The sequence below is a fragment of the Suricata suricatta genome, chromosome 2, assembly GCF_006229205.1.
Source record: "Suricata suricatta isolate VVHF042 chromosome 2, meerkat_22Aug2017_6uvM2_HiC, whole genome shotgun sequence".
NCBI classification, from domain to species: Eukaryota; Metazoa; Chordata; class Mammalia; order Carnivora; family Herpestidae; genus Suricata; species Suricata suricatta.
Window position 1 is genome coordinate 171,306,333 of NC_043701.1, and position 13,018 is coordinate 171,319,350.

Sequence of the window (13,018 nt, forward strand, 5' to 3'; positions counted from 1 at the left end):
AAAGGGCCTTTATTACAAGCTTAAGCTCGGGCTCACAGTCTCCAGCCGACCCGCTGGCCCCGTGGAGAGAGCCCCGAACAAAGGCAGGGCAGGGCCTTTTATGCCTTTGGGAGGGGGAGTTACAGGAAATGATGATAGGTGTACAGTGATCCAATCCCTGCCCCCCATTAATACTGGCAGTTGTGGGAGCCAATCACAATAGTTGGAGTATTGACCAATCAGAGTGGGCCCAGGATGCCCCACATGGGGCGTGACTAGGCCCGCCTCTAGAAAGGTCAAAGGTATCAGCCGGCCTCTCCTGATTGGGCGCTGTAGGAGTTGTCCCTCCTTAAGGTGCGCCCTTTCAGGAGAAGCTGGCGCCTTCCCCTTTAAGTACAGGGGAAGGCTGGATCCGACCTGCGTCCTTACAACAGCGGCACCTGTGCTGTCGTCTGGCACATGGCCTCACATTTGTTGTCCTCCGAATGCCAAGTGTTCACTTTTTTTTATTGTTTTTTAATGTTTTTAATGTATTTTTGAGAGACAGAGACAGTGTGAGCAGGAGAGGGTCAGAGAGAGGGAGACACATAATCCGAAACAGGCTCCAGGCTCTGAGCGGTCAGCACAGAGCCCGACACGGGGCTTGAACCCACAAACTGCGAGATCATGACCTGAGCCAAAGCCGGACGCTCAACCGACTGAGCCCCCCAGGCGCCCCCAAACGTTCACTTAATTGGTGTTCATTGTATCAGGGGCTTAGCATCCGCTCTTGATGGGAGGGAAGCAGGCAGAGTCCACGGTTACCATTCACTCATCCTGAGTCCCTTTTCCCTTCCCAGGGCTCGGAGCCTGGCCCTCGCTTGTCCCCAGCCCTCCCACAGGAGCCAATTTTGTCTCAACCACTCAGTGTCCTTTGGCTGCCTCGAAGGAAGCTGGAAGGAAGGAGATTTCCTGTCGAAAGTTCTAGGCACGACAATAGCAACTACTTTTGAACAATGTGCCTTTTGCTTTGGTTTTGATGCACTTTGTAAAGCACCTCCAAGCTGTTTTCTATGAGGAGGAAACAGATTTTTATTCAAGTAAAATTATGATACTACACATAAGGCATGGACGAGGAACTGCACACGGATGTGCAGTTATTTGGGGAGAGCCAATGTTCTTGTGATAAATGAGATGATCCTTTTCTGTAATCACCATCTTGAACCTTCTCGTTCACTGTGAGGCCTGTGGTGGTCATTTCTATCCACCAGTTCTTCCCTTCTGCCCAGAAGGTTCTGTGATGTCTGTGACTTTATTGTATACATGCTCTTGATGATTGGCAGTAGTTGAGTAATCTAAGAGATGAAGAATGTTATTTTTAAAGGGAGCCTACTGTATTTTAATGACTTCCCCTCTGTCTTTGGTCATATACTTAACGTACCCTATGCTGCTGTAATTGACACTACATATGACACTTCGGTGGGTTTTGATGACCTCTTGAGCACTTTTCATTAATTAGGACAACCTACACGAAACAGAAACATTCTGTGTTATATATTTGATTTTTTTTTTTTTTTGGTTATATCTGTATGTTTTTCCCCCTTAAGTTTTAGCACTGTGATATATGTCCTTTGACTAAGATGGTGAGAGCCAACTTAGGTATCAGTTCATTGGAGGGAGGAATGTGATGGAATATTTTCCTTTCTCGAGAAGACCGATTGAAATGGTTTGTAAACGAAGTGCTCGGGTATGTATGTACATGTGTAAGTCATGTCACATGTCTTTGTTTCTTACCCCTCCGTAGCCGTATGATGTAAATCTACAAGTCACCTCGGTGTTATCTCGACTTTCTCTCTTCCCTCATCCCCACGTACACGAGTACCTCTTGGATCCGTACGTGAACCTTGCTTCTGGCTGTAGATCCCTCTTCTCCGTAATCGTCAGGGTGAGTTCTTAGCTTTGTTACATTCTCTGGGATTGGTCAGCGTGTGCGTTAACATTACTTATCGTTGTGTGTAACTAGTGTCACGTGATGGAAAATATTTTATATCTGCTATCTAGAAGTCGTTATTGTACTATAGCGTGTGGAGGAAAAAAGACGAGTTTATTCTCTTAAATGATACATGTAACTTTATTTTTTAATTTTTTTTTAAGTTTATTTATTTTGAAAGAGAGAGAACGAGCACGAGCCAGGGAGGAGCAGAGAGAGAGAGAAAGGGAATGGGAGCATCCCTAGCAGACTCTGTGCTCTCGGTGCACAGCCCGACGTAGGGCTCAGTCTCATGAACTGAGAGACCATGGCCTGAGCCAAAATCAAGAGTCGGGGTGCTCAACCGACTGCGCCTCCCAGGGGCCCCGTATGTAACTTTTGTGTTTTAGGGAACAGGTATGACTCCTTTGTCAAAGATGGCTATGTGAATAGTGAGAGATGATATTTTCTTATGTAGTAATAGGGAATCGAGTTTTTTATCCTGAAAAACCCTAGGTCGTTGATTTCAGGAACCCAGTTCATTTTGTCTCTGACGCAGGTTGTTGGAGACCTCATGGTTCGAATCCAGCGTATTCAAGACTTTACTCCCAAGCTTCTATTAGTCAGAAAGCGACTGCTTGGCTTGGAACCCGAAGGCCCGATGTAAGCCAGTGCTTTACATGTTATCTAAAAATTTCACCAGGACTTCATGATCTGCTGATCCAGTGCATTGACTTTTCGCTTGCTTTCCTTTGTCCAGCGTTGACCACATCACGCTGCTGGAGGGCGTGATCGTGCTGGAGGAGTTCTGTAAGGAGCTGGCCGCCATCGCCTTTGTGAAGTACCACGCCGCCTCCACGCCATGAACAGCATCCTCCGGAGACCAGAGGGAGCAGAAGTGTGGTTCACGGTTCATGAAGAAAAGACTCAGCTTCACCCAGCCGAGAGGATAAAAAGCCTTCTTAAATGAAGTACTGCTGTAAACTGCACAGAACCGTTAGGAACCCGCGGAGAGGACGTTCTCAGCAAACCCTTGTGTGAGGTTTGCATCGGCCTCACCGGCATGGCCCTCTCGAGAAGACTGCGCGTCCTGGAATCCCGGATCCAATCAAAGGAGCTTCAGGAAATAAGCATTTCTAATGCCTGTGTGAAAAGCTGCAAAATTTCTGATGTCATGACTTTGATGATACTTCTGTTATTTTAATATCCTTTTAGGTAGCAAGGCATTTTGACATTCTCTGGGACTCAAATGCTTCTATTCTTTTGGATTAATAAGTAGCAAAAAGAAAAACACCTAATTTTATAAATTTTTAAGGTCAGAATTCTTATCAAACAAAATATGAAAAAAAAACCATAGATGAGAAAAAAATACAATTCAGGAACCATCAAATGAGTTAACAATAGGAGCTAAAAATGCATAGAGCACCATTAACTTTCCTCAGCTTTTCTAAGAATAACAATTTAATATGATAAAGAAATTCTTGATTAATATATATATATATTTTTTAAAGAAACGTTCTTTTACTCTTTTGTGCACATAGCCATGTTTGTGATTGATTTTCACATATGGGTCCCAGTATATTTAAACTGTGTCATTTTTGCAACAATGTTGAATTTGTGCTCACCATTGGTAATGTTTGCTAAAATAGTATTTTTTAAGCTAATTCACATATATTGGGTTGAGAACCTTTTTTTTTTCCTTCTATCTATCCCTCCCTGAAAGTTGCTTTATAAAATTGCTTTGTGATTTGATTTCTTATTGAAACACATAGGTGGGAACTGACTGGTAACTCTTAGGCAACAATCAAAATGCCAATGGCCTCCTCAGTGTTTACAGTTTTTTGGGGTTTTTTTTCCATTTTGTTCAGTCTTTGAGTCTAAATAGATTTAAAAAGAAAACCCGTCTGTCCTGTTTACACGTTAGAGAATTTGGGGAAATGGGTATCTATGAAGGACCGCGTGGTAGTTCAGTGAGGCTGCGCTGGGCACGGTAGGCTTATACTTGATTTACAAGATGGTGTTTGCTGATCCACTTTCTAGTCCTCTTTTAAGTGATGTTTATCAGTCAAATACTGCTTTTAATTTCCTCTTCCTCCGCTCCACCTCCTCTTGAAATGTTAAGCAGCAGCACTTTGCTCTTTGTGTCTTTCCATTTGTTGATATTTTGAGGAAGCAAACTTTCCAGCCTGGGAGGGACTGTCCCCGCCCCCTGTAACAAGTTGTTTTCTGTAGCTTGTTTGCATATATACGTCACATTTGCATATATACATCACGTGGCATGTGCCTACAAACATGTTTTACCCGCCTACTACTAATTTTGTTGTCTTTGTTTTTCTGATTCATTTCCTAGTTAGTTTTGGCTATTTGTTAAGAGCACAATATCAAAAGATGATAAATATTCCTGGCTCTAAGATGCTTCCCCCTGTTAAAATGAGAAGACGACATTTCTAATTTGGAGCAGATCTTTGCTAGCTCAGCCTAATAAGCACATTTGTTAAGCAAAAGAAGGAAAAACAAGAGTGAGAGATAGTTACTTTGTGCATGATTTTCTTCAAGTGATTTTTAATGATGGGAAAGCATTGTTTAGTTCCCTGTATTTATTGATCAGCCCACGCAAAGGAACATGGCAACAGCTGCGTTTTTAGACACAGTTGTGGTCTCCTTTGATGTCGGTTTATTTAAAATAAGGCATGAAGGGATATTAGATATTTCTTGATGTCTTCCTAGTGTTGAGTGGGTATGATAGTGATGCTATTACCTTTCAAGCCAAATACTACTTTATCCTTGAGTTTACGACGGGACCTTATCGCGAATACGTGACCCCAAGCTCAGAAAAGCTTTAACCCTTACATTTTTGTGTGTGTATATGCTGCTCCTTAAAACATAATTATTTCCCTAAGTTATTGTAATGATTTTGATCTGTGTAGTCAGCTAAAGCTTCAGGTGGAAGTTGTTTCTCCCCTAAGTTTCTTTTCTTTCTTTCTTCTTGGTATTTAGTTCAGACAGACCTAGAGCCAGCCAGTTCACAGGGAGTCGGATCTATCAGTGAAGCCATGTGCTACATTCCCAGTTTTTTTCATACTGTCTCGTGGAAGCTGACTCTTTCTGTTACTCAGCGCTTGCAAACCAGTGACTCAGACGCACTGTGTTATGTGGAAAGTACCACCTTCACGACCGGTCGCCCCGGCGGGTTCCAAGCCAGACCTCAGCCTTGCTTCACATCAGCAGAAATGGGTGTGCACATTTTCTTTTAACCTTCTGACAGGATCATCTTTGATTTTATTTTTAGTCATGAGCCACATTCTTTACTTGATAGAACTCAGATTTGTTTTTAGCCAACTATCACTGTAGTGCTCCCGTTCTGACTCTGTAACGTTCTCATAATGTACGTTTCTGTGCAATATGGAAGGTGTGAGAGGGTTCATAGCTCATTGGTTTAACTGTACATAATGTGTGTGTACATGTGTACATGTATATATGTGTGTGTGTGTATATATATATATATATGTATATATATATAAGGACCAAAATCCTTAGCTTGCTTACACTGTTGCTAGTGTAAAGATTGTTACACTTAATTTTACAGGGCACAAGTTATGGAATTACTTTGTAATTCATGGTGACATATTTCCATAAATTAGTGCATTAATATACAATTGCCTTTAATTACGACGTTCGCAGGCATTGACAGAAGTTACAGTGAAGTGCTAAAACCACAAGTTATATGGTAGTTATATTTGGGGTTGTACAACTAATCAAAGTATGCATGTCACTGAGATACTTGATGTGTTACAACATGATAGATAATCATATTTCTGGGCCCTGTAAAATAGTGTTGCTCTACTACTCTGTTTGGCCTCCTGCCTTGTTTACATTAAACAAAGGATATTTGGTAAATTTTTCTATCACACATTGTGTAGGTTACTGACAGTGTTACCACGGCCTGGAATTCTTGGGCCGTCTGCGAAGAAAAAGACTTCAGATGGTGATTGTGGACCTACTATCTCTTCAAAAGGAGGTTGTGATCAAGTTCGACTTTTTGTGCTCATGATGCATGCAGGACTAAGAGAGATCATCTAAAAATAAATAATGTAATTTAAGCAAAGTGTCATATTTTGTAGAATTCTAATTGAAAGCATTTTATTCGCTGATAAGTCTGAAACAATAATTCATAACACACAAAAGGATACGACACATGTCGTGTCTGGCTGGCTCAGTCAGTGGGGCATGTCACTCTTGATCTCAAGGTCATGAGTTCAAGCCCCACACTGGGTGTAGAGTTCTCTTAAAAATCAAACATGACACGCAGCAGTTAATGGGTCACTATAGCTTTGGTTCCCGGGAGAGAACAAGGAATAGAACCAGAATATTTGTGGAGGGGAATGTACAGCTTGAAAAACCCGAGTGAGCCGCATTGTATTCATTATAAGTATTCTTTCTTAATATACTTATAACACATAATAAAAACTTGTTCCCTACCTGACATCTGAGACAATTAGACTCTAGGCTTATTCCATTCATTTGAATCTTTGCCAAAGTGCCGTAATTGGAAACTGAAAGAAACGTTCTACACGGCACAGCCAAGGAGAGAGAAGTGTGATTATTAATCCCACCTACCCAGGGTTCTTTCCAGCCACTGTGACTCACAAAAGTTTTGGAAGGACACAGACAGGGTAACAGGTCGGAAGGATGTAGCGAGGTGAGTTTCGGCACCAAGGAGTTCAAATTTTCCTCCTTGCCTTGAGCTGCTTGAAAGGAAGGCTGCATTTGAGGACTGCGTCCAATCCCTGGACCAAAACCGGCTTCAGACTGCCGGTCATGAAGACACTTACACTTTCAGGGTTGCATCTGGCAAACTAATCTCAAGGGAGTTTAAAGAATTCACATAAAAGTGTTTAAGTTGAAATGTTATAGGAGTAACTCAAGGAAAAGCTATACCTCTTTCTCAGGAAAAAGAAAATGAGCTGGTAGAAGCCTGCATGACAGTTTGATGGTGAAGAAGCCACGGATGGAAGGAATGGAAGAACTTAGTTGGGGGAACGTTGTTTCTCATGGGCCTCGCTCTTAGGAAACTGGCTTTTAATTTTACTTGATCTGTACCCCTCTGTCCATAATCAGGGGCACTCACCTATGTCTGTTTCACGTACACTCACTGCCTGTATGGTTTGTTGTGTGCAGTAGAGGTTTTGCTGTTGTGACACAGCATTGCTGAACGTGTATCAGAAGCATGATATCATCCAGGGCAAAGCGATAATTTGGTTTATTCAACAAATATTTATTGAGAACACATCATGAGCCAGGGTGGAAGGGGCCAGGAAAACAAGAAGCAATTTCTGCTAGTAGGAAGCCGCAGTCAGGTGAGGGCTCATTGTGCTTAAATAAATTCCAACACATGTTGATGAATGTTGTCAGCAAAACGGTACCCAAGTGTTATGAGAGCCCGGGGAGAAGGAAGTAGTGTTAACTCTCCAGCAACACCAGGGTGTTAGAGATGCTGACCCCCGCCCCAACACACAAAGTCAAAAATTTGCATATAATGTTTGACTTCCCCCAAAACTTAACTAATAATAAGCCTATTGTTGACTAGAAGCCTTACCAGTAACAAAAACTGTCAATTACATGTATTTTGTATGTTATGTGTATTATATACTATATTCTCACAATAAACTAGAGAAAAAATTACAGAGAAAATCATAAAGAAGACAATACATTTTCAGTACTGCACTGTATTAAAAAAAAAATCCTGTATAAGTGGACGTTGTGCTGTTCAAGCCTGTGTTGTTCAAGGATCGATTGTAGTGTTGCACATCATCTAAAGGCAAAATCTGAAACTCAGGTCTAGACTGAATTAAATTCTTACTTGGACGTAGAGATATGCTGGATATTCTGAGAAGTCATAACCATAAGGTCACGTCAGCAAGAAATGGAACACAGTTCTGTTTCCTGTTATGTTTACCACCACTAACTGTTTCATCTCACCCTAAAAAAATTTTTTTTAATGTTTATTTTTGAGAGAGAGAAAAAGAGAGAGACAGAGCACAAGCAGGGGAGGGGCAGAGAGAGAGGGAGACACAGAATCCAAAGCAGGCTCCAGGATCTGAGCTGTCAGCACAGAGTCCAACACGGGGCTTGAACTCACAGACTGCAAAATCATGACCTGAGCTGAGGTTGGACGCTTAACAGACTGAGCCACCCAGGTGCCCCTAATTTAAAAAAAATTTTTTTAATGTTTATTTAGTTTTCAGAGAGAGAGTCACCTTTTTAAATTTTGAGATTGGTATAAAGCACCAGCCTAAACAATTGTGCTTTGGAGCCCATAATTTTTCAGGTGATGAACAGTAATAAACTGTTCTAATGTATTTTATTTTATTTTATTTTATTTTATTTTATTTTATTTTATTTTATTTTATGTTTTTTAAATTTATTTTTGAGAGACAGAGAGAGAAGGAGACACAGAATTTAAAGCAGGCTCCAGGCTCTGAGCCATCAGCACAGAGCCCGATGTGGGGTTCAAACCCATGAATGATGAGATCATGACCTGAGCCGAAGCCGGATGTTCAACCAACTGAGCCAATCAGGTGCCCCTAAACTTCTGATTTAAATGATCTCGTTCCAGAACTATTCTAGAGAGAGAAGGCAAAAAGTCCATTGGAATATTAAAACCAAACGATTTGAGTAGGCTTAATAAATGACTCGAACATGAGGTGCTAAGATTTAGTTTGGTAAAATATTTGTAGAACCAAACTTTCCTCCTTGCTCGAACTCAATGCTCCCTTGATCACCACCCTTTACTGGGCACAAGGTGGCTGTGTATCCCATCGAGAAGCAGTTGGGACTGATGGACCCAGGAGAGGTGAATTCAGAAGCCACATGCTGGAGATGGTGAAGAGAAGGAATGTATTAACCCCCACTGGTTCTCAGTTCAGTACTCCTTTCCAATTCTGAATGCCTGAGGTCAGTCTACAAGGCAGGACAACCTAGGGGTCGTACATGCCAGGCAGGGAGCAAACTGAAGAGACCCAACCTGTTTCCCTTCCTACCCTCAGTCTTCTTGAGGTAGTCTGATCTCCCAGGGTGAATCTGAGGAATTGAAGGAAATACAGCCTGCCTAATAGTTTTATAGTATGATCTTATTCTTTAGTTAGACTACTCAGTATGTCATGGAATCCACAGAAATTCTCTTTTAAAAAAGGGAGGGAGGCGCTTTGGGTAATCATTCTCTTGACTCAATGACTACCCAAATCCTGACATGAGAGGACAACCCACAAACTCAAACATTACCATCGGCTCCTTTGCTCTCGGTTGAGGAGGTGAGGGCAAGGAAAGACGGAAGGAATCCATTGACGTCTGTGACTGTTAGTTTCATAATAGGACCCATGCTGTTAGGGGATTCATTTGCATGGTGATCATTCTATTAATTCTTAAGAAAATGTTTAATTCCCATAATGTGCCAAACCCTTCAGGGACAGTATTCAGGTTAGAGGATCCAAACAAGCCAAGAACACATCCTGGGTCTAAAAGACCACTGTTTTTCAAAACACATTTTTTAAGGTTGAGAACTGTAACCCAAATTACAAGCTGGAAGAGCTAGATGTCGTTCAGAAAAAAAAAGCAAGTAACACACCCAGCCTGCGAGACTTGGGAAGACAAAACAAAGGCATCTTCAAGTCTGTGACTGCCTCGGGCCTGTAATTTATGAGTAAGGAATCATAAAATCAATTTCACTGTAATGCAGACAGATGAGATGGCATACAAATTCACTATAGTCTGGATGAAGTTGTATTTCAAAGCCCTGAAGATGAGATTCATTTATGTAATAACACGAGAAATGTATTTCTCATGCCCCTCACAAATGGAATAGCATGTTGGGTTTTAATTGATTAGACTTCCCCAGAGAACCATGTACTGAGGATTTCTAGAGGGAAACAAATTAGCCATTCCTTAAACATTATTCTTCCATGTTTGAAATATGCTTTCCTTCTTAAATCTCTTTTTCCTGTTCCTCCTATCCACAAGGAGGCAAGTCACAGAGCATTTTATGGCTCTGAAATCTTTGTTGCCTGCTTCAATTTGAGGGTCCGACCATCTTTGTTTCTGTAAGATTTAATAGATGGAGGCGGAGATGAGAGGAAAGAAAGAGACCAAGTTATGGAGCCAAGAAAGCCTTTATTGGGACCTGCGATTCCCGGGCGAGGTTCCATGACCCCGGGAGTGGGGAGTCAGGGGAGTCAGGGAAGTCGCGCCTGGTACGGGAGGGGTGAGGTATTTTATGGGTGAAAGACTTCCGGTCCGGTCCTGGGAGGGCAGTCCACCAAATAAGGGCACTTTAGGGACGTGGCGGGATGGGATAGGTTGCCTTCTCTGCCAGGGTGATGGGAAGCTGGGGCTTCATGAGTGGCTGTTTTCAAATGGGCACAGGACATTCCAGGTCTGAGGGGTGGGGGTCGTCGGTGCACGGTGTTTTTCTCTGACCCACAGCAAAATGGCCACTCCGTCGCCATCTTAAGGTAACTCTTACAGTTTCCATTCTACTTCAGAAACTATTAGACAATAGGGGTGCCTGGGTGGCTCTGTCTGCTAAGCATCCAGCTTCAGCTCAGGTCATGATCTCATGATCTCATGGTTCATGGGTTCAAGCCTCGCGTCGGGCTCTGTGCTGACAGCTGGCTCAGAGACTGGAACCTGCTTCGGATTCTGTGTCTCCATCTCTCTCTGACCCTCCCCTGCCCGAGATGCCTCTCTCTGTCTCTCAAAAATTAATAAAAAACATTTAAAAATTTTTAAGAAAAATAAACTATTAGACAATAAATAATGTTTTACTTCAGTTGAGTTGGTTGTGGGCTCCACCAGAAATTGAAGTTGAGGAGAGAACATCTACTTTTAGGATATAAATATTAACTTAATAGTCCATGTACCTTTGGACTCCTTGGCAGTAAGCAGCTTCCATTGTATAAAGACTTGCATTTTCCCTAAAATAATCCAATGTGGTGCAGCTATATCTTTCCCTGAGAATACTGTTCACAAAAACACATGACTCATTGGAATTTGGGTTCAAAATCACATCCTAAAAATAATAAGAGCTGTAAATGCAAATGTGCGTAGCAATTTCTGGATGTTTTTCTTTGGAATTTGACATTGAAATAAAAATAATTTTGCACAGTTCTTAATGGTTGGAGTCTTTTCATGCATAGTATATAACATAATTGGTATTCATTGAGTTGAGGATTTCAAAGAAAAAGCTGATCTATATCTTGCCAAGTAGTGTTGCTCATTTATTATCATTTTTTTATTTCAATAGAAAGAAAAAGACGAGGGAAGTGTAATTAATTTGACACAGATAATTCTGGCCTGAGCATTTCACTATCAACACCATTTGGAGGCCATTCTTTGTCCTCAGATACTGTGCCACTGCCATCCTTTCGGATGTAAGAACATTGTATCTTGGTCTTTCTTCCGATGAACTATGTGATCATGCATTCAGCTAAAGCCTTAGACTTTAACTTAGACTTTTTTAGACTTAAACTCCTTAGAACAGAAATTCTCAATATAAGTCTTTTTTTGGTTAAGAACGATGTTGGACAGATGTAAATAGTGACTTTTTCTACCAGTTTCCAGATTATATATGGAAAGACCTTGCAAGTTTCTCAGATTCTGTATTATATATTTTTTTTATCTGCAAACACTTCAGAAATCCCCACATCGCCATGGAAGCTGATTCCTCTCTGCTACCATGATTAAAAAGGAAGAAAGTATTTCACAGGCATTACTTTTATTCATCAGACCACAGACAGCAAGAAGCTTCTCCACTTCTACAAACACAGGGTTCTGCTCTCTTTGTAAGGTTTAATAGATGAAGGCAGAGGCGAGAGGAAAGAGAGAGACCAAGTTATGGAGCCAAGAAGGACTTTATTGGAGTCTGCAATTCCCGGGCGAGGTTCCATGACTCCGGAGTGGGGAGTCAGGGAAGTCGCGCCTGGTATGGGAGAGCAAGGTGTTTTCTGGGCGCAAGAGTTCCGGGTTTGACCTCAGGTGGGCAGATAGCCAAGTAGGGGCATCTTTGGACTGTGGCAGGATAGGATTGGCTGTTCACTTTGGTGGGGGGGAGGGGGGGATGCTGGAATTCCATCGTGAGACATTCCAGTTTGAGACAGTCCAGATCGGAGAGTGGGGGTTGGCGGTCCCTGGCGGTGCCTGGAACTATTATCTGACCCGCAATAAAATGGCCGTTGGTGCTTTTCAAATGGCCGCCAGTGCTTTTTCCAGGTTTGCAGGTGGGGGTTGTCACTGCACGCAGCTCTCCACGGCAAAGTGGCCGCTCGGTCACCCTCCCATGACAACTCTTACACTCTTGACTTTCCCAAATGATCCTGCTTGGAGTAGAAAAAACTTTCTAGCCAGATACAAAAAACACTCATCGAGTATGTTTGTAAATGTTGAGGTCTGAGGTCCAAAATGGAAGGTTTGCCCCAGGGTTCCAGCAATGTCATCCGTGAAATTCAACCGATGTTCACGAAAATCCTGTCTGGCTATGGCAAGAGAAGGGAATGTCAAGCAAGCACCTCTCTTTGAGAGGATTGCTTTTTAAAATACAGTAGATAAGACAACTTGTGTGCAGGTTATGTGAAAGCTACCCCCCTCAGTTCCAAATCTGCTCTTCTAACTTCTGTTTTATGATGCTCGGCTAGGATCCCACAAACCAGATCTCTCCTTTACTAGCTGGCTTTCTACTAGGTTTGGTTGCGGAGAGTTTCTATAGGGAGGAATGGAAATAGGAGGAGAAAAATTTTCTTCTTTGAGTTTGCTTGCTGCTTTTCACCTGGCACCTCAGCACTGAGTTCAGCCTCGGTATTTTTTTTTTTAAGTTTTTAAAAGTGCATTCATTTGTTTTGAGAGAGAGCACGCTCAAGCGGGGAAGGGCAGAGAGAAGAAGAGATAGAATCCCAAGCAGGCTCTGGGCCAGGAGCACAGAAACCTATGTGGGATTCAAACCCATGAACTGTGAGATCATGACCTGAGCTGGCGTCAAATGCTCAATCAACTGTGCCAGCCAGGCATCCCTGGTCCGTTTGTTTCTAAACATGTCCTTACTTC

General features: G+C 42.2%; 1 protein-coding gene across 1 annotated transcript in view; it reads left to right on the forward strand.

Annotated features, from left to right (window-relative positions):
• Positions 1-6,038, forward strand: part of FAM160B1 (family with sequence similarity 160 member B1) — a 33,678-nt gene extending 27,640 nt beyond the window's left edge. Inside the window, exons 14-16 of the mRNA XM_029932638.1 lie at positions 1,763-1,903; positions 2,487-2,590; positions 2,688-6,038. Coding sequence (XP_029788498.1) covers positions 1,763-1,903; positions 2,487-2,590; positions 2,688-2,793 — 351 coding nt within the window. The 3' untranslated portion in view covers positions 2,794-6,038. The remainder of the gene's footprint in view (positions 1-1,762; positions 1,904-2,486; positions 2,591-2,687) is intronic.
• The last annotated feature ends 6,980 nt before the right edge of the window (positions 6,039-13,018 follow it).